Raw genomic sequence first — 25909 nt, forward strand, 5'->3', positions numbered from 1 at the left:
TAGTTTACTGTCATCGCCTTCCCCTTCCATCTGGTACTTCCAAGAAGAGTTTCCAAAAGCATCCTAGGGTGTTTTGTTTATCTCTTCTGCCAGGCACTGTGACAAGTACTTTACAGGTTCACTGAATCCTCATAAATCCTATTAGGTAGATCCTAAAGTTATTCCTGTTCTACAGATGAGTAAAATGAAGTTCAGAAGGGAAGCTAGTGAAGCCATACTCATAATAGGTGATGGAGCTAATATTCCAACTCAGGTCTGCTTAGATTTAAAGCCCATACTTTTAACTTCTATATTGTACTACCTCCAGCTCTCTGGGTTAAATCAGGGTTTTAATTTTCATATCTACTGCTGATGTTTCGGCAAGTTCATCTGAGGGATATTTTCAAGGAGTATGTACCAACGGAGGCCAAACATGTCTTTGTTCTAGCTCAAGGAACCGAAGTGCCATTTTTTAGAAAAGAGAATGGCCAATTCTAGCATCACAGAAAGCTCAGTTTAAAAAGACATCAGAGATCCATTTATTCAAATTCTTCATTTTATATAAGATGAAGCTGGGTTTACAGAAGGAGAGGGGCTTGCTTAGGGTCACCTACAGAGGCTCTAACTGGTAAAGTTGGAATTGAAGTCCCAGTTGCACTTCAAACCTGGGGTTGATTATGCTGCACTCTTCAGTCAAGTGTGTTGCTATGGTCTAAAAAGCTGATGAAATTCTGGGAACCTGCAAGCAGAAAAATGGAAAAATGGGTCCCACCTTTCTTGAAGCTAAGGTGCCTGATTTTCACCTGGGATAACCCACAGGGCTGCAGCCACTGAGCTGGTCCAGAGGAGTGGGAGTGAGAAGCTTCTGCACTGGGACAGAGACTGAAGAGACCATGACAATGTGACCACATCCCAAATGGGGAAAAAGATATGACAAGAACTCATGAATTCCTAGAACTGAAGAGATTTCTGAAAATCTCGACAGTAGCAGCTTTGGACAAATAAATGGAAGTTCAGTTCAGTTCAGTTCAGGTCAGTCGCTCTGTCATGTCCGACTCTTTGCGACCCCATGAATCGCAGCACGCCAGGCGTCCCTGTCCATCACCAACTCCCGGAGTTCACTCAGTTCACATAGGCAGAACATTCTTTGACACAAATCATAGCAGTATTTTTTGGATCAGTCTTCCACAGCTAAGGAAATAAAAGCAAAAATAATCAAATGGGACCTAATCAAACTTAAAAGCTTTTGCATTCCAAAGGAAACCATTGACAAAACAAAGTGACAACCTACTGAATGGAGTCACTTCCTTAGTGGCTCAGACAGTAAAAGCATCTGCTTGCAATGCAGGAAACCCAGGTTCAATCCCTGGGTCAGGAAGATCCCCTGGAGAAGGAAATGGCAACCCACTCCAGTATTCTTGCCTGGAAAATTCCATGGATGGAGGAACCTGGTAGGCTACAGTCCATGGGGTCCCAAAGAGTCGGACACGACTGAGCAACTTCACTCTCACTGAATGGAAGAAAATGTTTGCAAATGATATGACCAATGATAGGTTTATTGAAAATATATAAACAGCTCATACAACTCAATATCAAAAAAAACAAACAACCCAGTTAAAAAATGGGCAGAAGATCTGAACAGACATTTCTCTAAAGAGGTAATGCAGATTACCAAGACACATGCAAAGAGGCTCAAAACTGCTAATCATCAGGGAAATGCAAGCAGAACCACAGTGAGCTATCACCTCCCATCTGAAAGAATGGCTGTCATCAATAGGACCACAAATAGAACTACCATATGACCTGGCAATTTCACTTCTGGATATACATCTGAAAAAAATGAAAACACTAATTGAAAAAGATACATGCACCCTAATGTTCATACCAGTATTATTTACAATTACCGAGATATGGAGGAAACCTAAGTGTCAATCGACAGATGATTGAATAAAGAAGATGTGGTACTGATATATTTATTTAATGGAATACTACTCAGTCATAAAGAAGAATGAACATTTTGCCATTTGCAACATCGATGGATTTGGGAGGGCATTCAGTTCAGTTCAGTCGCTCAGGCGTGTGAACTCTTTGTGATCCCATGAATCACAGCACGCCAGGCCTCCCTGTCCATCACCAACTCCCGGAGTTCACTCAGACTCACGTCCATCGAGTCGGTGATGCCATCCAGCCATCTCATCCTCTGTTGTCCCCTTCTCCTCCTGCCCTCAATCCCTCCCAGCATCAGGGTCTTTTCCAATGAGTCAACTCTTTGCATGAGGTGGCCAAAGTACTGGAGTTTCAGCTTAAGCATCAGTCCTTCCAGCGAACACCCAGGACTGATCTCCTTTAGAATGGACTGGTTGGATCTCCTTGCAGTCCAAGGGACTCTCAAGGGTCTTCTCCAACACCACAGTTCAAAAGCAGCAATTCGGCGCTCAGCCTTCTTCACAGTCCAACTCTCACATCCATACATGACCACTGGAAAAACCATAGCCTTGACTAGACAGATCTTAGTCAGCAAAGCAATGTCTCTGCTTTTGAATATGCTATCTAGGTTGGTCATAACTTTCCTTCCAAGCAGTAAGCGTCTTTTAATTTCATGGCTGCAATCACCATCTGCAGTGATTTTGGAGCCCCCCAAAATAAAGTCTGACACTTGTTTCCACTGTTTCCCCATCTATTTCCCATGAAGTGATGGGACCAGATGCCATGATCTTTGTTTTCTGAATGTTGAGCTTTAAGCCAACTTTTTCACTCTCCTCTTTCACTTTCATCAAGAGGCTCTTTAGTTCCTCTTCACTTTCTGCCATAAGGGTGGTGTGATCTGCATATCTGAAAATGAAAATGAAGTCACTCAGTCATGTCCAACTCTTTGTGACCCCGTGGACTGTAGCCTACCAAGCTCCTCTGTCCATGGGATTCTCCAGGCAAGAATACTGGGGTGGGTTGCCATTTCCTTCTCCAGGGGATCTTCCCGACCCAGGGAACGAACTTGGGTTTCCCACATTGGAGGCAGACGCTGTTATTGATATTTCTCCTGGCAATCTTTATTCCAGCTTGTGTTTCTTCCAGCCCAGTGTTTCTCATGATGTACTCTGCATAGAAGTTAAATAAGCAGGGTGACAATATACAGCCTTGACGTACTCCTTTTCCTATTTGGAACCAGTCTGTTGTTCCATGTCCAGTTCTAACTGCTGCTTCCTGACCTGCATATAGGTTTCTCAAGAGGCAGGTCAAGTGGTCCGGTATTCCCATCTCTTTCAGAATTTTCCACAGTTTATTGTGATCCACACAGTCAAAGGCTTTGGCATAGTCAATAAAGCAGAAATAGATGTTTTTCTGGAATTCTCTTGCTTTTTCCATGATCCAGCGGATATTGGCAATTAGATCTCTGGTTCCTCTGCCTTTTCTAAAACCAGCTTGAACATCTGGAAGTTCACGGTTCACATATTGCTAAAGCCTGGCTTGGAGAATTTTGAGCATTACTTTACTAGCGTGTGAGATGAGTGCAACTGTGCAGTAGTTTGAGCATTCTTTGGCATTGCCTTTCTTTGGGATTGGAATGAAAACTGACCTTTTCCAATCTTGTGGCCACTGCTGAGTTTTCCAAATTTGCTGGCATATTGAGTGCAACACTTTCACAGCACCATCTTTCAGGATTTGAAATAGCTCAACTGGAATTCCATCACCTCCACTAGCTTTGAGGGCATTATGCTAACTAAATCAAAGAAAGATAAATACTGTATAATATCACTTATACATAGAAGTATAGTTTTTAAAAACCCAACAAATTAGTGACTATAACAAATAAGAAACAGATTCATGGATATGCAGAACAAACTAGTGGTTACCACTGGGGAGAGGGAAGTGAGGAGCATCAATGTTTTAAGGGTAGGGGATTAAGAGGTACAAACTGTTATGTATAAAATAAGTTACAAGGATCCATTTTACAACACAGGGAATATAGATGATATTTTATAGTAACTATAAATCTCGTATAACTCTTAAAGATTGTGAATCACTATACTGTAACATGGAGAAGGCAATGGCCCTCCACTCCAGTACTCTTGCTTGGAAAATCCCAGGGACAGAGGAGCCTGGTAGGCTGCAGTCCATGAGGTCGCTAAGAGTCGGACACGACTGAGCGACTTCACTTTGACTTTTCACTTTAATGCATTGGAGAAGGAATGGCAACCCACACCAGTATTCCTGCCTGGAGAATCCCAGGGACGGGGGAGCCTGGTGGGCTGCCGTCTACAGAGTCAGACACGACTGAAGCGACTTAGCAGGAGCAGCATACTATAACATATAATATACATCAACTGTACGTCAATAAAAATAATTAAATTTAACAAAGCTTTAAAACATACTGTTGCTAAAACATTCATTAATAATAGTAGCTATAACAGCCACTGTCTTTAAGACACGTTGATCTTCGCTTCAGAGACTATATATCCCAAGCTTCTCTTCGCTTGAGTTCCACCGCCCATTGCATTCTGGGGCTTGTAGTCCGGAAGTGAGTGGCTGATTCATGGGCACGCAGGCGTAGTGCCGCAAACTCCCGGAAGAACCCGCTGCGGCTCTCAGGATGAGCGGGTGGTGGCGGCTGCTGCTGCAGCGGCGGCGCTGACAGGACACGAGCTCTATGCTTTTCCGGCTGCTCGTCCCGCTTGGCCTCCTGTGTGCACTGCTGCCCCTGCACCATGGTGCACCCGGCCCTGATGGCACCGCACCCGATCCCGCCCACTACAGGTGAAGTGGGTGGTCAAGCTCCCTGCCCTTCCATAGTTGGGGAATAGGAAGCCCAGACTTGGTCCCTTCCCTAGTCCCTCCATCCCGGGACCCCCATCCTGACCTGCTGGGACCCAGCTACTGGGCTGGCAGAAACCAAGTGATAATTCCCACTTTCCGTCCTGTTGCTTGTCCTTTCCCCTGCCTGGTTTCATTTGGCGACTCTCTGCCTTATTTCTCGTACCCTGCACAGGGAGCGAGTCAAAGCCATGTTCTACCACGCCTACGACAGCTACCTGGAGAATGCCTTTCCCTACGATGAGCTGCGACCTCTCACCTGTGACGGGCACGACACCTGGGGCAGGTAGTGCGAGGGGAGGAGCAAGGGGGAGGCCTGGGTCTAGCAGTCTGGTCCTAGGCCCGCGGGTCTGCTGGGACTGGTGGCTTCATGGCCTCCTCACGGGGTTCCAGAAAAAGCTCCTAGCCAGGGTGGGGTCGCATTCCCCTCAATTCAGGCCCACGCCACCAGGATCCACCCAGCCTCCTGGAAATTTGTATCACAAGGTGGGAAAAGGCTGGGTTATCCTAGTGGGCTGGATCTCTGGGCTCTGGCCACAGCAGTAACAGACATCAGCTGTTAGGACTTGGGCAAATCTCTGGAGCCATAGGATGTGTGGAAGGACTTCAAGAAGTCAGAAGACCCAACCCCTTCATGTTGTAAGTGGTCAAACAGGCCCAGGAGGAGCTATAACTCTCCCAAAGGTGAAACTTCAGAGCCTTGGTAAGTGTAACTGAAATGCACTTCCTCCTTTATCCTCACATCCTTGACTGCTTCTTGATATTTCAGCTCAAACTGTCACCTTAGTGTCAGTTTCCTTAAATACTCATCACTTACTAGTCAGTCCCACAAACACACTTTTTTATCTTCTTTGTAGCACTTCTCACTCTGATACTGTCATTTTCACTTATCTGCTAGTTTGTGTTTCTCACTTCCACTAGAATAAAAATCTATGAAAAAAAATCTAGGATATGGAATCCTCTGTCTTGGTCCTTGCTGAGTGAGTGAAGAATCATTGCATTTAGGTGAAACTGACATTGATGAAACACTGTGCTAAGCATTTTCCTTGCCTCATCTTATGTAATTAACATCCCTAGGTGTTAAGTGCTGTTATCTCCATTTTACAAATGAATATGCTAAGAACTGGAGAAATTAAGTAAAGTGAAAATGAAAGTCACTCAGTCGTGTCCAGCTCTTTGGGACCCCATGGGCTATACAGTCTATGGAATTCTCCAGGCTAGAATACTGGAGTGGGTAGCCTTTCCCTTCTCCAGGGGATCTTCCCAACCCAGGGATCGAACCTAGGTCTCCTGCATTGCAGGCAGATTCTTTCCCAGCTGAGCCACAAGGGAAGCCCAAGATACTGGAGTGGGTAGGTATCCCTTCTCCAGCGGATCTTCCCGACCCAGGAATCGAACTTGGGTCTCCTGCATTGCAGGCGGATTCTTTACCAACTGAGCTATGTGGGAAGCCCCCAAAATTTGTTGGGTTGTTTTTTAGTTGAAAAAGTAATGCATGCGAATGGCGAATTTAAGCAGTACAATGTCATATAAAAAAATAATTATCTCCCATATGGTAGAACTCCAATCACTATTAACTTTCTTGTGGCTCCTTCCAGAAAATTTTTGATTTATACCATCCTTAGATATGTATCTATAGGAGAAGGCAATGGCACCCCACTCCAGTACTCTTGCCTGGAAAATCCCATGGATGGAGGAGCCTGGTAGGCTGCAGTCCATGCGGTCGCAAAGAGTCGGACAGGACTGAGCAACTTCACTTTCACTTTTCACTTTAATGCATTGGAGAAGGAAATGGCAACCCACTCCAGTGTTCTTGCCTGGGGAATCCCAGGGATGGTGGAGCCTGGTAGGCTGCCATCTATGGGGTCGCACAGAGTCGGACAAGACTGAAGTGACTTAGCAGCAGTATAGATATGTATATATGTATCTTTTAAAATTAACTTTTTTAAGGTGTAACTTACATGAAATGCACCCACTTTAAGTGTGTAGCAACCATCATAGGATAGAGAACCATTTCTGTCACCCTAAAAAGGTCCCCTGTGGCCTTTTATAGTTAATCCCTCCACCACCACTGGCCCAAAAAACTGCTAATCTGCTTTCTGTATATATGTCTTTGAAAATCCAGTTAGAACTTATGACACTACCTATTCTGTAGCTATCTATTCTGTAGCTGGAGAAGGCAATGGCACCTCACTCCAGTACTCTTGCCTGGCAAATCCCATGGACGGAGGAGCCTGGTGGGCTGCAATCCATGGGGTCGCTATGAGTTGGACACGACTGAGCGACTTCACTTTCACTTTTCCTTTCAGGCATTGGAGAAGGAAATGGCAACCCACTCCAGTGTTCTTGCTTGGAGAATCCCAGGGACAGGGGAGCCTGGTGGGCTGCCGTCTATGGGGTCGCACAGAGTCGGACACGACTGAAGCGACTTAGCAGTAGCAGCAGCATTCTGTAGCTTGTCTTTTTCATTGAACTAGGTAATTTGAATATTTTCACATTAGCTCATAGAACTCTTGATAACAATGTTTTTGACAACCTCATAGTTTTGCATTATTTGAATATATTATGATTTGGTTACTCAATCTTCAACTGGTGTACATTTGGGTTATTTCTAGCTTTTTGCTGTTCTAAAAACAATACTGCCATAAGTATTCTCAAGGCTACAGTTCTGTGCACTGTGAGATAAAGTCATAGATGTGGGAGGTCTGTGCTGTGAGCTGCAATCTTATACTGCCTCCCTATGGTGGAGAAGAATTCCAGAGAATATAGGTGATGTGTTTAACTACAGTCAGCTGCATCTGCCCACCTCCCAAGTGCCTTAAAAGGGTCAGAGGTTCCTGGCAATTTGCACTATGGCATCTCTGTTGTGACAGCAAGTGGGACTGGCAGAAGCATTGCTGTGCCTCACTTACTAGTTTCTGGGGTATCTGATCTGAGGCCTTGATATCTGGTGTTTGATTTTGTTACCAAGCAGCTGATATTTTTGTCCTTTTACAGTTTTTCTCTGACTCTGATTGATGCTCTGGATACCTTGCTGGTAAGTGTCTCATCTATTCCTTTTTCTCTCCGACATTGCATAACCAATATCCTTCTTTTGGTAGCTTGGCTGTGGGTGAAAAGTGAATTCTTCATTTGGGCCTTTGAGTTTCATCTTTGATTTTGATCTTTAATTTGAGGGCAGTGGAAAGCCTTTTCCAAGATGAGGGCAGGAAATTAGATTTCCATTTTGAGACGATCACTGGCTATAATGTGGAGAAAGATTCATGCACTCATTTAACAAATATTTTTTGAGTAATTGCTTCATGCACTGTGCTCAGCCCTCTGGGGGAGTGTAGAAACGAGTGAGGCTCCTGCCTGTGCAAAGATTCTCATCACATGGAAAGAAATAGATGCCTCAGAGTTGTGGGGATAAACTTAACTGGAGTCTTTTGAAGGAAGAAGAGATCAATTTCAGCTGGGGGACTCAAAGACTTTCTAGAGAAGGTAACAGGTAGACAATTGAGGGTAAGTTGGATTTGTAAATGGGAAGACACAAGGTGTGATTTCTGGTAGAGAGAACAGCATGTCTGAGGTTAGAAAATCAAGGAATAGTAGATACAGTTCTACTCAAGTGGATGAGACAAGGCTAGATGAACAATGAGAGACACAAAGGATAGATTAGGTCTAAATCATAGAAGGCTTTAAATGCTGAGATAGGATTGTTTGCATTGCAAGTGATAGATTTAGACAGGAAGGAAATTTACTGAGTCACATAGCTAAAAAGTCCAGGTAAAGACTAGCCTCGGACCCAGCTGGTTCCAGACAATATAAATAATGTCAGTAGGAATCTCTCTCAGTCTCTTATTTCTGCCTTCTTTGCTGGCTGTATTCTCAGGCTCTCCTTAAGCTGACAGGGTAACCAATGGTAACTCCAGACTCACACCCCACTCGTTTAGTAACCTGTGTGTGGAAAGAATTAGTTATTTTTCATTAATTGCAATGACTGAGTCTCAGTGATCTGGCTTGGGTTACACATCTATCCCTGAACTAATCAGTTGGTCAAGAGATTTAGTATGCTGGCTGGTGTAGGTGAAGTGCCCATTTTTGCAGCTGAAGGAATGGAATCAGCTTCTTCAGATTATAAGAGTGACTGTGGAAGAAGGGTGATTCCTCAAGGGAAAATTGGAGCAGTCATATCAGAATAAAAGGTATCGGGATTGCATTTGACTGACAGTTTAAACAAAAAGGGTTTAGTTTTCTCAAGTAAAAGTAAATCTGAAGGTATTAATAATTTCTAGCATTGGGTCAGCTGCTTAACTGTGTCATCAGAAACCCATGGTCTTGGTATCCTTCTGTTCTGCCATCATTAGTGTATTGACTTTCATTCTCATGCTTTAATACCTCATGGTGTAGGATGGCTGCCATAGCTCCAGAAATCAAGTCTGCTTTCAAAGTAGAAAGGAAAAGAGTAAAAGCCATGCCACCGGTGTCTTGTTTCTTTTTATTAGGTCATTTCTGAGAAGTGCCCTTAGTAGACTACAACACTCAGAATTGACTGGATAACACAGTCACCTCTAGTAGCAAATGAGGCTGAGAAACAAGTATGCAGATTTCTAGCTTCTATGGCCAGAAGCTACAAGTATAAAGAAGACTGGGAATCAGTGTTGAGTCAACCAACCTGCAGCATTTTCCACCAGGATGAATGTGACAAGGTTAAAAACAACAGATATCCACTGAAAATGTCAAACTAAGATTTCCTTATGTGGTCTACAGTCTTTATATTGGTTTCATTTAAATGAGTACATAGGATCCTTAAATTGGTACCAAAGAATTTATTAATGTCTCGATACTGGGTCTGTGTGATTTCCAGCTCTCAGTGTTTTGAACTGTTACCAGCAGTTCTAGAACAGAAACTGTAGGTCTTCAGTTGAAAAAGTGAGAGTCACACCAGCATGAAATCCCAGACTCTGATCTAGCATCTCCAGTGCCTACAAGCCTGGGAGCCTCACTCTCAGGTCTCTCTTTCCTACAGATTTTGGGGAATGTCTCAGAATTCCAAAGAGTGGTTGAAGTGCTCCAGGACAATGTGGACTTTGATATTGACGTGAATGCCTCTGTGTTTGAAACAAACATCCGAGGTGAGGGGTGCCTTCGAGGGTCCTTGTAAGAAAGGAGACTGTGGAGTTTTGGCCTCTGTATAAACCAGGAAGTGATAAATAGGATCTTAAGGGCCAGCCTTGCCAGGGCACTTGACTCAAAACAGATTGACAGAGGTCTTCCCTCCTGGGGAGTGGGGTAGGGAGGTCTCAGGATCCTTCATCAGTTTTAGACATGAAAGTGAGCAGGGGACAGAGAAAAGACTGAAGAGAAACATGCCAGGATTACTCACATATTTAACATATACTTGGTACTAGGCTTTCAGCCAAGAGCAAGAAAGATGTAATCCTTGCCTTCTCATAGCTTATTGCCTAGGATGCACTACCCATAGAACTTTCTGCACTGATGATGGAAATGTTTTACATCTCTGTTGTCCAGTCCAGTAGCAACATCTGAAACATGTTTGAAAGGGAAAGTGAAGTCGCTCAGTTGTGTCCAACTCTTTGCAACTCTATGGACTGTAGCCCGCCAGGCTCTTCCATCCATGGGATTTTCCAGGCAAGAATACTGGAGAGGGTTGCCATTTCCATCTCCAGGGGAAATGTGTTTACTGGAACTGTAGAACTGAATTTTTATTTTTATTTAATTTTAATGAATGCAAATGTAAATCATGGCATGTTTTTACTACTTGCTGTATTACATAGTGTGAGTCTTGGGTATTAGTTTCCAAACCTGGCTGCTGGTTTGGAAGAAGCACCTGGGACCTTTTTAAAAGTTCAGCTGTCTAGACTCCACTCTAAATCTAATGAATTGGAATCTTTGAGTTGGGTCCTAGAATCAGTATTTTTAGCAGGTGGCAATGAATCTTTTTTTTTTTTTAATGATTCATTCCTTTTTTTGAGGTACATTTACATATACTGAAATGCACAGATTTACACATTTCAGTGAATTTTGATCCAATGATTCTAACGAAAGTAGTACAGCCCTTCTTTTCAGTGAGCTTCTAGACCATTGGTGGCTTAACAGCCATCACCTCTGGATGATACAGTTATATTTCTTCCTCCTTATTTTGCTCATCTTTATTTTACATGTTATGTGCAATGAAATTTGTATTACATATATATATTTTTTTTTAATTAAAAAAAGACTATGAAGCAGAGGGACAGCATGGTATAAAATCCTGGTGTAGGGATCAGACCTGAGTTCGAGGCCTTGCTCAGTGCTGTGTCCCAGAACTGCTGAGCCCAGATTGTCATCTGTAAGTTAAGGTTGTCCTCAAGTCTCTGTTTCTGATACTCGTGTAATTGTATCAGCCTTCTTTTGCTTGACATTTGCCCAGTATGTCTTTTTCTTCTCTTTTATTTTCTATCTTGCTGTATTTTATGATTAGCTCTGTCTTTTGTAATTTACATAGTATGTTTATCCCTTCTGACAATCTTTTCTTCTAACTGAAGCATTCAGTTCATTTACATTTACTGTAACTACTGATATATTTGCATTCATTTCTATAGTATTACTTTGTGCTGTTTGTCCCATTTTTCTCTCTACTCTTTCTCTTTTTCTTTTCAATTTTATTTTTTTTGGCTGTGCCATGTGGCATATGAGGTCTTAGTTCCCCCGACCAGGACTGAACCGCCCCCCGCACGCCATGCAACGGAAGCATGGACCGCTGCGGAAGTCCCTCTTTTTATGCCTTTTGTAGGTTGTAGGTTGAGTTGTTTTCCCCCTCATCCCATTTTTCTTTACTAATCTAGAAAGTATGCAGTATATCTAGCTTATTTGTTTTCTTGGAAAATTTAACAAACATAGTCTAAAATTAATGAAGATCTTTATTCTCCTCCTGAATAATATAAAACCTGGCTCTGAGGATTATCTGTAGCTGTACACCTTAGTTATATATTTTAATTATTTCTTTTAAGCCATCCATATATTATTATTGTTCCATAGAATTGAAGGTTTAGATTTACTACTATTTGCCACTTTGGAACCATCTTTCCTTTTTGTATCACAGACCTTACATCTGTGGTCCCTTTCCTTTTATCTGAAAAACTTCCTTTTGAATGTCCTTTAGTGCAGGTGCATTTTTTCTCAGCTTTTCTTAGTAGGAAAATGTCTTTATCTCACTGCCTTTGTTTGGCCTTTGAAGGGGGGAAACTGAAGCCCAAGGTCACCAGTTTCACCATATTTCCAGATATGTAACCTTTAAGTCCTTTTCATGAGTCCTAAATATTATGTAATAAATTGAAATAGAGAAATGAATAAAATGAAGGTAATAAGTATCTTTCCCTTCTTTTCCTGATGATTGGGAGACAGTGACCAAGTACAGTGAGCATGGGCTTTGGAGTCAGGCAGACCGGGCAACCCTGGGCAAGTTTCTTTACCCCTCTGAACCCCAGTATCTTTGTCTGAAGAGAGCACACAATACCTGGTGTTTGGTGTACGTGTGTGCATCCTAAGTTGCTTCAGTCGTGTCTGACTCTGTGCAACCCTATGGACTGCAGCCTGCCAAGCTCCTCTGTCCATGGGGTTCTCCAGGCAAGAATACTGGAGCGGGTTGCCATGTCCTCCTCCAGGGGATCTTCTTGACCCAAGGATTGAACCCACATCTCTTATGTCTCCTGCACTGGCAGGCAGGTTCCTTACCACTAGTGCCACCTGGGAAGTCCTGTTTGGTATACGCTAGGGACTAAAAGTGATAGTCATTGTTTTTGTGACCTACCAAGAGGAAAAAAGACTTGTCTTTAAAACACTGTACCAATATGGGTGTTATGAACTCTTCTTTTTCTTGGTAGTTCTACCCGCTTCCCAGTGAACCACTGAACAGAGCATTGGGTTTAATTTGCACAAGGGAAAGACTGGTCCTTGGGAGTCTGACACTTGCTTTTTGTGCCATCTGTAGTGGTAGGAGGACTTCTGTCGGCTCACCTGCTATCAAAGAAGGCTGGGGTGGAAGTGGAGGCCGGATGGCCCTGCTCAGGGCCTCTCCTGAGGATGGCGGAGGCGGCAGCCCGGAAACTCCTCCCAGGTAAGACCCATGTCAAGACAGGCCAGAGAGGAAGTCCAGGAGGTCTTGCTGCTCTTGCTGGAGAAGAGAGTGGCTGAATTATTATACCAGACACTTGGTGTTTCTACCTTTCAGCACCCACCATGGAAATCAGGGGAGTCCTGGGCATTTGGAGGGCTAGATTAGGATGGACAAGCTGACCTCACGACTGTGGGCAGGGAGCCTGGCGGCTGCAAGGCTCTTGCCCTTATTTGAGTGAGTGCCATTGCCCCCTCCCAGGCCCACACACTGCTGGGATGAAAGGATTCCAGGTCTGAGCATCTGCAACCCCAGATTCCAGATTCGGCTCTGCCAGCCAATCTCTTGACCCATATCTCTCAATGGTTCAATTTTCCCATCTGTCAGATGACAGTCATGATTCCTTCCTCCCTCTGGGGAGACATTAAATGAGGTCAGAATGGAGAAAGTTCTTGGAGGACCTCAAACACCACTGAGACACAAGAGGGACTTGTTTTGTAGCTAAGCCATGTCCAGGGCTGCAGGCCAAGCCACAGTGTTTGTCCGGTGGGGCAGTAGCTGGGCTCGGCAGCATCAGCTGGACACTGTGTTCTCTTCAGGGTGTGGTGGAGGTTCTGAGTGCTGTTCACACCCAAACACATCATGCTGTGCTTTCCACCAGCCTCCTGACCAGGTCACTTCTCCCCTTCACCCAGGACTTGCTTCTCATCCTTGGGGACGAGCTGAGGAGAATGAGCGAGCCCAGTTCAGGCTCACTCTCTCACATCCTGCAGGTGTCCTTAAAGCTTCATGTTCTGTGTGACTCATCCTTGGAGGAAACTTTTCTTTTGCATTAATTTTTTTAAATTGAGAAATATACATATTGCAAAGTGCGTGATGAAGTCGGCACCCGTGTCTCACCATTCAGGCCGAGAAACAGGATTTAGTCACTCCCCTCTCTTTTTAAGACTGCCTGACTTCTCTTCCCCAAAGAGCTGTCTCTTTGGGGCCTTCTTGGTGGTGACTTGAATCCTCCTTGCTTTCCATTCATGTCTGCCAGATAGCAAGTTTCTCCTCCTACAGTAGAGTTGCTGGGCCTTGTGGTTCTTGGAAGTTTTGTCAGCTTTGTTCACAGTTTGGTGATGCACAGGCTGCTCTGGGGTTGTTTGACCTTTCAGCCTGGAAAGGAAGTCTCTGCCTCTGGCTTGCTGTCTAGATCCTTGCCTTGAATCGGAAAGCACTGAGGTGGGGTGGGCAGGGCACTAGGCCTGTGGGGAGGGAGCAGGGAGCGGGCGCGTGGCAGTCATTCCCGTCTTAGCTCCATTTGGCTCTCTGTATGACCTTTGAGTCACTTCTTTGCAAGCATGTCTTTTCCTACCTGTGAATTGAGAATTGGACTACAATCAGCAGGTTCATGGTTTATATCCTTAAAAAAAAAAAAACATAGCCACTAGCTATCTGTTTTACACATGGTAGTGTATCTGTGTCAATGCTAAGCTGCTGTATAGCACAGGGAGCTCAGCTCAGGGTTCTGTGATGACCTGGAGGGGTGGGGTGAGGGGAAGTGGGAGGGAAACCCAAGAGGGAAGGGATGTATGTATATGTATAGCTGATTCACATTGTTGTACAGTAGAAGCTAACACAACATTGTAAAGCACCTATACACCAATTTCGGAGAAGGCAATGGCACCCCACTCCAGTACTCTTGCCTGGAAAATCCCATGGGCAGAGGAGCCTGGTGGGCTGCAGTCCATGGGGTCGCAGAGAGTTGGACACTACTGAGCGACTCCACTTTCACTTTTCACTTTCATGCATTGGAGAAGGAAATGGCAACCCACTCCAGTGTTCTTGTCTGGAGAATCCCAGGGACGGGGGAGCCTGGTGGGCTGCCGTCTATGGAGTCACACAGAGTCGGACACGACTGAAGTGACAGCAGTAGCAGTATACACCAATTTAAAAAAAAGAAAGAAAAAAAATAGCCCCTAAGACTCTTTAGAGCAGGAATCCTGAACTGGCTCCTCTGGGACTGTTTGGAGTCTGCAGATACGGTTCATTTGTCAGAATGGTGTTTTTTTTTTTTTTTTAAGTTTATTTATTTATTTTTAATTTTTATTTTACAATTCTGTATTGGTTTTGGCATAGATTGACATGAATCCACCACAGGTGTACATGCGTTCCCAAACATGAGCCCCCCTCCCAGAATGGTGTTTTAAAAAGTAGATGAATGGCTCCCTCCTTGTGCCAACAGCCCCACCACTGCCTATGGCTTAAGTCCCACCTGCTTCACACTGAGTTACCTGCCTAGCCTCTGAAGGCACAGTATAAAATAAGTAAAAGTAGAGCTGCTCAAGCTGCAGTGAGCATGCGTGCAAACCCGGAGCACAGCCTGCTGTTCATTCCCCTCCGCACCACAGGCAAGAGCCCGAGGCATGGGGAGCGGTGTTTGGCAGCATCTGGATTAAGTGGCCACTGAGGTCTCCAGTTGTGACATTTATCCTTCCCTCGCTCAGTCTCTAGCAGATCACCTAGGGCAGGGGTCCCCAAACCCCTGGCTGCTGACCGGTACTGGTGTGCAAGCTGATAGAAACCGGGCTACCCAGCAGGAGGTGAGTGGTGGGCAAGCGAGTGAAGCTCATCTGCCACTTCCCATCTGCCCCCATCACTCACATGACTGCCTGAAACATCCCCCTGCCCCAATCTGTGGAAAAACCGTCTTCCACGAAACGGTCCCTGGTGCCAAAAAGGTTGTGGACTGCGGATCTAGGGTACAAGAAGGAAGCACTGGCCAGAGCTTCAGGCTTTAGGCATGTATCCAACCATCTCCACCTCTCTGCTTCTGTCTGGGGTCTTAATTTTGTGATTGTTCAGCCTTTCAGACCCCCACTGGCATGCCGTATGGCACGGTGAACCTGCTTCACGGCGTGAACCCGGGAGAGACTCCTGTCACCTGTACAGCGGGCATCGGGACCTTCATTGTGGAGTTTGCCACCCTCAGCAGCCTCACCGGTGACCCCGTGTTTGAAGACGTGGCCAGAGTGGCCCTGACGCGCCTCTGGGAGAGCCGGTCTGACATTGGCCTGGTAGGTCCCGCCGCCACCCTTCCCATCAAGGTCAAGTTGGCCACCTTGGCCCGTGCTTACGCGGCTTGGGGCTCTGAGCAACAGATTGCAGTTCAGCTGAAGGAAACTAAGGGTGACCTCAGGAGTGGTCCAAGACTTAGGTTCACGACATGGAAAGTAGATGAGAGCTCCACTTCCTGCTTTGGCACAGCGAGGAGGGGAGCATGAGCACACATCCTTTACCAGGAAGGGGGGCTGTGACGAGCTCTGACTCCTTGAGCTTCTGATTTCCAGGGAGTGGGTCGCATGCTTCATGCCCTGACTCACTCAGTGACAGATAATCAGCCTGTCTGGCCCTCATTTTTATATATTTTTGTGAAACTATGTTTCCTGGAACCAGAAAATATAAGAGACACCAAATGGCTGTTCCATGAAAAGAAAAGATTCCTGGTCAGTTATGTTTGGGGGATATTATAAATAGTATCTTTTGTTTGAAGAGTCATAATGAACACAAACAGTGTAAAGGTTATGAAAACCTCTGATAAATTCATCTGTTTAATTTTGCTTAACACAGTGTTTCATAAACTTATGTGATACCAGGGCTTCCCTTTCCTCTCCACGCCTACTAACCCACGAAAAGGTGACCAGTCATCTCTGAGGTCGATTGCAGTTCCTAAACCGGACCATCCAATGAAACTAACAGTAACTGAGCCAGAGCTGTCCAGGAAATAGCTCTGGATTTCGTCAGAACTGACGTTGAGTTCTGGCTTTACTCTGTTGAAACTGTGTGACTCTGGCCAAGTCACTCAACCTTTCTTATCCACAGTTACCTCAGTAGTAACGTGACATACTTATACCTCCTCACTGAGTCTTTATGACAGATGAAGACTGTGTGGTCTGAAAATGATTCAGGTAGGGGCATGTTTTATACCAATTCTGGTTCTAAGTCAGCTTGAAAGTGAAAGTTGTGTGAGGAATCCTTAACATTTCCTTAAAAGGGTGCCACTTTGGGGTCCTCAAGTAACTCCCTTAGTGAGTCCAACACAGGCAGTCTTTTCTCCAGCCCTGGAACCATGGTGGACTCCATGGCTGGCCTGCCCACACTCCCTCAGCCCTTTACCATTTCCCTGCATGCTGGCCTGTCTTCCAGCTGCTATCACCCAGGTCTCTTTGCCTTTTTCTGGTACCTGGATCCTGCTTTGCTTGTCCTTGGCTGAAAGAGCCAAAACTTAATTCTCCCCTGGAGCAGTTCTCAATCAGTGACAGATGCTGATGGGAGTTTGTCGATAAACACCTCACTTCCCCATCCCACCCAAGGGTTGAGGCTCACGCTCGACACTGAGTCCCAAAGTTGCCCAGCAGGATGGAGCTCCAGTTCTCATGGTGGTAACTTTCCTGATGGCACACCTTTCCTGGGCTGCCTCCCTGCCCTGCCTCACTTTCCCTCTCCTCTACCAGAGTTTCCAGGAACTCACTTTCCAAATCAACTACTTCCTGCCCAAACTAACAGGACAGTTAGCTGTTTCTTTGAATACCAGGTGAAGCTCTTAGCATCCATCGGGGTTGCAGTTATATGGACAACATACCTCTTCATTTAAATCTTCAAAGTGTATTTCTGTTTTATCTGGCTGCGCCAGGTCTTCCTTGCCTCACATGGGATCGTCGATCTTCACTGCAGCGTGGGGAATCTTCAGTTGCAGCACGCAGGATCTAGGTCCCTGACCGGAGACTGAACCTGGGCCTCCTGCATTGAGAGCACAGAGTCTTAGCCACTGGACCATTAAGGCAGTCCCTAAAATTTATGTTTAAGTGGTTCACAAGTCAAAGAATACAAGAAAGTACCCTTAGTTACCCAATTCCTCTCCTTGCAAGCAACTGCTCTGTTTCTTGGATGTCCTGCCCAAAATGATTAACAGAAGTACAGAGTGTGCCTTGTGTCTTTAGACACTGGAATCGCATGCAGATTCTCAGGCTGAGAAGTCTGAGACAGACTGTGGGAACAGCATGCTCTCATATCCCAGCTCATACTCACTCTAGACACTAGGTGTGAGCACATTCCAGATGTGAACACGTTCTTGGCACGAACACTCCAAGTCTAGTACTTTTTTCAGTTTTTGACCAGTTTTGTATAATTAAGTCCCCCTAAATGTACATGAGATGTGTCTCCATTGTACAGATATGCAGGAGGGCTGGCTGTGATCCAGCCTTGATCCCCAACCCTGTACCCCAAGCACATCCATGTCTCCCAAGAAGCGCTGGTGTGCCTACTTTACATCTCACCAGGCAGCCAGGGGGTGCATCTCCTTGCTCATCTTGGGCCCTCCTTTGAGACCACGTATCTTTCTCCTAGGTTGGCAACCATATCGATGTGCTCACTGGCAAATGGGTGGCCCAGGACGCAGGCATTGGGGCTGGCGTGGACTCCTACTTTGAGTACCTGGTGAAAGGAGCCATCCTGCTTCAGGATAAAAAGCTCATGGCCATGTTTCTAGGTAAAGAGGGCGGGGAAGGGGGGCTTTTCCTCTTGGTTTCCCCTGTTGAAATATCGTTTATTTATAAACTTTCAATTGCTCCCAAGGGCCTGCGTACACAATTAGTTCTGAGTACCAGAGTCTGCATTCAAAACTACCATGGACTTACACTGCCCACTTGAGGCCCCTCACACCTCTTCATGCTGTTCTGTGAGAGCCCGGCTGAACCATGCTGCCTGCCTGTAGGTGGCCCTGGATTTTTTTTTTTTTTAATTTCCTGGCCATTGCACATACTGTGTTTCCTTTGCCTTGAATGCCTTTTTTTCCTGCCATTATGTGTTCAAATTCTGTTCACCCTTTACGGCTCAGCTTAAATGTCATTTTGGCCAGGAAATAGCTTGATGCTTCCTCAGAATTTAGGACCTTCAGCATCTTTTTTTGGCCATCAGCTGTCATCACAAGTTACAGCTCTACCAGCTGAGTGCAACATCCAGGCCTTATTCATCTTTGTACTTCCCACAGTGTTTTCCAGGAAGTAGCTAGCAGATGAATGTCACTAGCAATAGTGATACTGAGGAATTAAGCCTGGTGGGCTGCCATCTATGGGGTCGCACAGAGTTGGAAATGACTGAAGTGACTTAGCAGCAGTAATAATTATGGCTACCATTCATTTATTCAGCAAACATTTGTAGGGTACCATTGATGTGTCGACTGCAGTGCCAAGCACTGAATATGGACTATTTCTTTTAATCCTTAGAACACTGAGATTGTCTTATTTATTTGGATGTATTTTTGGTACTTCAATCATTCAGATAATGTTTTGTTTTTATTTTAAATATCTGCCTTAAAAAAAAATTATTTATTTGACCGCATTGGGTCTTAGTTTCAACCTGCAGGATCTTTGTTGCATCATGAGGGATCTTTCACTGAGATGCATGGACTCTCTGGTTGCTCTGTGGCATGTGGGATCTTAGTTCCCTGACCAGTGATCAAACGTCTGTCTCCTGCATTGCAAGGCAGATTCTTAACCACCAGACCACTAGGGAAGTCCCCAGATAATGTTTATTGTGCATATTTATTATGTCCTATCTTCATGTTGGGGATCCTGCAATCAACAAAACAAAGTCCTAACTCTCATGGCTTTACGCTCTAGGGGTTGTTATAAGTTCAGAATGCAAGCTCCCTCAGGGTTTAACTTTGATTTGTTTGTCACTCCCTAGATATCTGGAACCTAGGTGGTTTAGTCCCTAAGTTGTGTCTGACTCTTGTGACCCCATGGACTGTAGCCCACCAGGCTCCTCTGTCCATGAGATTTTCCAGGCAAGAATACTGGAGTGGGTTGCCATTTCCTTCTCCAGGGGATCTTCCAGACCCAGGAACCTAGAGGTGCTCGGTAAATACTGTTGAGTGAACAAATGAGTGCATAATCCCATGAGATGTATAACATTACTTTCATCACTTTATAGATAATAAGACTGAGGCTTAAATCTGAAAAAGAGTGGATATATGTATATGAGACAGATTTTATTTTCTTGGGCTCCAAAATCACTACAGACGATGACTGCAGCCATGAAATGAAAAGACACTTGTTCCTTGGAAGGAAAGCTATGACAAGCCTAGACAGGGTATTAAAAAGCAAAGGTATCACTTTGCTGACGAAGGTCCATATAGTCAAAGCTATAGTTTGTCCAGTAGTCATGTACACATGTGAGAGTTGGACTGTAAAGAAGGCTGAGTGCTGAAGAATTGGTGCCTTTGAATTGTGGCGCTGGAGAAGACTTTTGAGAGTCCTTTGGACCGCAGGGAGATCAAATCAGTCAATCTTAAAGGAAATCAAACCTGAATATTTATTGGAAGGATTGAAGCTGAAGCTCCAATACTTTAGTCACCTGATGCGAAGAGCCAACTCACTGGAAAAAACCCTGATGCTGGGAAAGATTGCAGACAAAAGGAGAAGAGGGAGGCAGAAGATGAGATGGTTAGATAGCATGGCCATGAATTTGAGCAAACTCCGGAAGACAGTGAAGGTCATGGGGGCCTGGCATGGTGCAGTTCATGGAATCACAAAGAGTCAGACACAGCTTAGCAACTGAACAACAACAGCATAACTGTTGACTTTTTGGTATACCTGAAACTAACGCAACATTGTAAATCAACTGTACTCCAATAAAAATATTTTAAATTAAACCAAAAACTGAAGCTTAAGAGGGGAAAAACTTGTCCCAGGGTCACAGCTAGCAAGTAGCAGACCTGGAGCTGAAATTTGAACCTGGAAGTTCGACTCCAGAATCCACATTCCTTCATCTATCTCCTTGCATCCTTGTCTACTTTTAGGCTGGGTCACCCGAGGGTCTTTCAAATGTTTGAATCCATTCCTCAGTTGCCAAAGCCTGCCTTCTGTGTCCCTCATCATTGACATGTCTGTTGTCTTACTTCTGCAGAATATAACAAAGCCATTCGGAATTACACCCGCTTCGATGACTGGTACCTGTGGGTGCAGATGTACAAGGGGACTGTGTCCATGCCAGTCTTCCAGTCTCTGGAGGCCTACTGGCCTGGTCTTCAGGTAGGAGCAGTCAGAGAGGGTGATCCTTTTTCTATGGAACGGGCAAAACAAGCTCATTCTGATGTGTAATCAAAAGCTCTTGAGTACGTTTTATTAGAGGGGTGGATTGGGGAGGGAAGAGAGGCTTAGAGTGAGTCAGACAGATCTAAAAGTTCTGCCAGACTGAGTTTTTCAGGGGGAGCTTTCAGGTATCAGGAACTGAGCTTCTAGTTTGCTGTGGAATGTTGTACCATTTAAAGTACACAGTGTCTTTTCTGGGTTGGGCGGTCATAGCCATTGGCAATGACCATTTCTCCATTGGACATTTCTGTCACATATCCTCATTCTTGACAGCTGGCCTGAGAAGGGCGTGAATGCATCTGGGGCCACTCTGCTGCCATCATTATGCTTTCCCATTACATGGTCTGACAGCATCGCAGTGGGAAGGGATCTTAGAGCCCATCTAATCCACCCTGTGGGTGTCCTCAAATATTTAAAATATTTTTATAAGCTGTAAATATTTTAAAATACTTTATATTTAAAATATTTTTATAAACTTCTTTTCAGCCTTAAGAAGTTAAAAAAAGGTTATAACATGTAGGGGCTTCCCTGATGGCTCAGATGGTAAAGAATCTGCCTGCATTGCAGGAGACCTGGGTTCGATCCCTGGGTTGGGAAGATCCCTTGGGGAAAGGAATGGCTACCCACCCCAGTATTCTTGCCTGGAGAATTCCATGGACAGAGGAGCCTGGCAAGCTACAGTCCATCGGGTCGCAAAGAGTCAGACACATAGATGGTAGTAAATTTTTTCAGCATAAAAAGAAATGCCCCCCAAAAGAGGAATACAGTGATAAATAAGTCTCAAGCCCCCACCCTCAGATTCTCTCTCCAAGCCAGCCCTTATTGCCAGTTTTCTGTACCTCTTTCCAGAAATCCGTATACATAGATATGTGTATATTTATGGCCTCTTTTTTTCTTTATATAAATAGGAGTATTTTATTACTTTTCACTGACTGTCTTGGAGATCATTCTTTACTGATACATATAGATCAATTTTACTTTTTAATTTTTTTTTATGGTAGTTCTTATTTATTTATTTAAAAAAATTTTTTTTTACTTTACAATACTGTATTGGTTTTGCCATACATTGACATGAATCCATCACAGGTGTACATGAGTTCCCAACACTGAACCCCCCCAATTTTACTTTTTTAAACAGTTGCATATATTCCATTGAACAGACATAGCATCATTTATTTAACTAGTTCCCCATTATATACTTTTAGCCAAACCTTTCATTTTATAGATGGGGAAAGAAGCTCAGAGAGAACTTGTGGATAATATTGAATATTGGTCCAGCTCTTTTTTTTTTTTTTTTTAATTTATTTATTTTTTATTTTACTTTACAATTCTGTATTGGTTTTCTAAGATCTTCAAATTTTATTACTTGAGTATCCCCTAAAAGGATTTAAAAAAATTATAGTGTCCCTTGCATGTTTTTAATCTTATGAATTTAAATAGTGGCATACCATTCCTTTTTCTCCTCCAACTCATATTTCCATTCTACTACCTCAATAGGATTTTATCCTAATTATAATTTTATGCTGAAAGCATTTTATTGGACACCCTATATATGTCTCTGTGACAAAATTTATTCATATGTAGAAATTTAAAATATTTTAAAATGTCCTGTGCTCACAGGCTCTGAGTATTTATTTTTTTCTGGATTTAGTTATCATTAGTATGTAAATGATTAAAACAACATTTATAGCTTACAATTTTTGATGATTATTAACCTGAAAGCAACTTAATTGGAGGTTCATTTCTTAATGAGATTTTTGGGGCTTTTAAAAATTTTAAGTAGTTCATGTATTTGTGCATGAAGAATGTTGTTGTTTTAGTTGCTCAGTCATGTCCGACTCTTTTGCAACCCAAATGTGCTGAAATGGGGCACAGTTACACATCAATTTTATTCCTGCTTTTCACTTTTTTTAGATATAAGTGCCGAGGAGCCTGAGCACATAAATAAGTAGATGGAGATGGAAGGAGTTTGATAATTGCAGTATCATTCAGTTCTTTGAAATCATTGCGTTAATAGATTGAACTGTATAAAATTGCCAGCATTCAACCATTTTTTGACCTGAAGAAGTAGCAATATTATATTGTTCAAAGAAAATCACATAATGATCTGTCATCAAAAATTATTTTTAATGATGTCTCTGCTGACAACTTGACCAGTTCCTCTCTCCATTTTTTGAAAGCAAAGAGTTGAAAGCCATCTGATTTGCAGAAGGATTTGTTACCCAGTGGTTAGAGTCAGTCATTTTTCTTAACACCTAAGCTAATATTTTTTGGTTTTGTTTTTCATTACACTAATGTTTTAAATTTAACCTAGTTGAGTGTTCAGTGTTCCGCAGTAAGGTTGGAGATTGTTGGGGGGTGCACCTTGCTTTTGTCAAGTGGTAGAAGGACAGTTGTGAAAGAGACAGAATGGGTAGCCTGCCTTTGTGTTGGTGATACATTTTAGAAAAGTTGAGGATCTGGAAATCTAGTTCCTTAAAACCATTTGTGACTACATTCTCCTTAAAAAACCTGCTTGTACCAGCCAGCCATATAACTGATCACACCTATTGACTTTGCATGATTTTATTTCTGTGCATATTTTCCAGGAAAATAATTGATCAGGGAAAGATGCAACTCATACATGGGTATTTCTAGCAGCAAAGTTTATGACAAAGAAAAACTGGAAATGATCCAGATGTCTCGTAATGAGAGAAAAATAAATGATTGTTTTTTTTTCCTTTTTTAAAATTGTGGCAAAATTCACACAACATAAAATTTACCATCTTAATCCTTTTAAGTGTACAGTTCAATGGAATTTATATTCATGTTGTTATGCAGACCACCATCCATCCCCATAACTCTTTTCATCTTGTAAAACTAAAACTCTACACCTTTGAAACACTAACTCTCTTTTCTGTCTTTCCCAAGCCTCTTGACAACCAGCATTATAACTTCTGTCTTTATGATATTGACTACTCCAGGTATCATATCAGTGGAATCACATGGTATTTGTTTTCTTGTGACTGGCTTATTTCATTTAGGATAATGTCAAGTTTCATGCTTGTAACCTATATCAGAATTTCCTTCTTTTCTGGGCTGAATAATATGCCTTTGTGAGTATGTATCACACTTTGCCATCCCAGTTTGTATAGGATTTGTGTGCTTTGTGTGTGGCACTTTTCCTGCTTTGAGAAAGGTTTCTGGGGTTATTTCTCTGTGAGGTTATAATAGCACTAATAGCTAACATTTAGTTGACAGTTTGGTACATAGAGGTGATAAATATTTATGAAAGAATGATTTATGTATAGGGCATTTTATACAGAATCATCATAGTCCATTGAGGTGATGTTCCATAGATGAAGAAAGGAGGACACTAAATTTGTTCATATCCTCAACAGATATTTGGGTGCCTTCACAAAGTTCATAGAGAGTGAAACACAAAGAAAAACTTAAGACAAATTCATAAAATAATAAGTTGCAATTAAGGAACAAATAAGAGGCTAAAAGAATATTAGATGGGGACTTACTTTAGATACGGAGGACTCTCAGAAGTGGTAATGCTGAAGCTGATATGTGAAGAAGTAGGAGGGGGGGGTGATGTTCCAGGCAGAGGAAACATGATGTGTGAAGGTCTTGGAGGCAGGAAGGAGTTGGGTGTTTATCAGAGACAAAAGCAGGATGGCCACAGTCCAAGGAAGGAAAAGAACAGTTAATGGAAAGTCAGCAGTGGCCAGATTGCACAGGGCCTTGAGCGCCATGGTGGCATCTTGACCTTATGCTGAGTCTGGTCAGCATAAGCCTCTGAGTAAGACAGTTACTCTGGCTGTACTGGGGAGAGTGGACTAGAGAAGACAAGTCAGAACCAGCCAGTGAGGAGGCCTTTGAGGTCATCCCAGTGCAAGATGCTAGTGAACAAGTGGTGGCTCTGGAGATAAGTAGAGAAAAATATTGATGTTTCAGAGAGAGGGAATTGATGGGTTTTGCTGGTAGAATGGATGTAAGGGTTGGGGAAGAAGGAAGAGCCAAGGATGACCCCCAGAGTGGAATCAGTGGAAGGCGGTGCCAATTACTGAAAAGGGAGAGAGGTGAAAATAGAGAGGCAAATTTGTGAGAGAGTAAGGGAACCAAGAATTTAGCCTGGAAAACGTTATTTGTTCTATTCCTGAGACATCCAGTAGAGATGTCAGGAAGGTCAGCTGCTTCCCTGTGGACAGAAGGACAGAGTCTCTCAGTCATGTCCGACTCTTTGCAACCCCATGGACTGTAGCCTATCAGGCTCCTCCGCCCATGGAATTTTCTGGGCAAGAGTGCTGGAGCAGATTGCCATTTCCTTCTCCAGGGGATCTTCCCGACCCAGGAATCGAACCCGGGTCTCCCACATTACAGGCAGACACTTTACCGTCTGAGCCACCAGGGAAGCCCCTAACTCCGGAAATGTATCTTACAGATACACTTCGCATGTTTGAGGTGACATAAGTACAGGGTTATTTGTTGTAGCACTGATTATTATAGCAAACAGCAAAAGATTGGAAGCAAGTCAACTAATTATCAATAAGGAGCTAATTAAATTGTGCTCCAAGCAGTGGAATACTATGCAACTGTACAAACAGGAGGAGGGAGATGCACTTACTTGGAAAAATTGAGATGTATTGTTAAATGAATAAAGGAAACTGCAGAAGAGTATATTGAATAAGCTGCATTTCATGTAGGGGAAGTAATATATACTTATACACCTTTGCTTATGTTGCAAACTAATGCCAAATGATTACTTGCTGGGGTGTAGGGTAGGAGTGAAACTTAGTATAATCAACCTTTTTCTTATTAGAATTTCAAATCAGATGGCTGACTTACCTATTTAACTATTAGTAGCCAGTATTGACTGAGCAAGTACTGGTGGGCAGGGACT

At 43.5% G+C, this 25909-nt stretch overlaps 1 protein-coding gene across 1 annotated transcript in view; it reads left to right on the forward strand.

The window, feature by feature from the left end:
- The first annotated feature begins 4534 nt into the window (after positions 1–4534).
- EDEM2 (ER degradation enhancing alpha-mannosidase like protein 2) overlaps positions 4535–25909 on the forward strand; it is a 28796-nt gene continuing 7421 nt past the window's right edge. Inside the window, exons 1-8 of the mRNA XM_040247469.1 lie at positions 4535–4731; positions 4964–5074; positions 7786–7825; positions 9800–9905; positions 12764–12889; positions 15734–15945; positions 18275–18416; positions 20837–20961. Coding sequence (XP_040103403.1) covers positions 4625–4731; positions 4964–5074; positions 7786–7825; positions 9800–9905; positions 12764–12889; positions 15734–15945; positions 18275–18416; positions 20837–20961 — 969 coding nt within the window. The 5' untranslated portion in view covers positions 4535–4624. The remainder of the gene's footprint in view (positions 4732–4963; positions 5075–7785; positions 7826–9799; positions 9906–12763; positions 12890–15733; positions 15946–18274; positions 18417–20836; positions 20962–25909) is intronic.

Source organism: Oryx dammah, unplaced genomic scaffold (genome assembly GCF_014754425.2).
Source record: "Oryx dammah isolate SB20612 unplaced genomic scaffold, SCBI_Odam_1.1 HiC_scaffold_10, whole genome shotgun sequence".
Lineage (NCBI taxonomy): Eukaryota > Metazoa > Chordata > Mammalia > Artiodactyla > Bovidae > Oryx > Oryx dammah.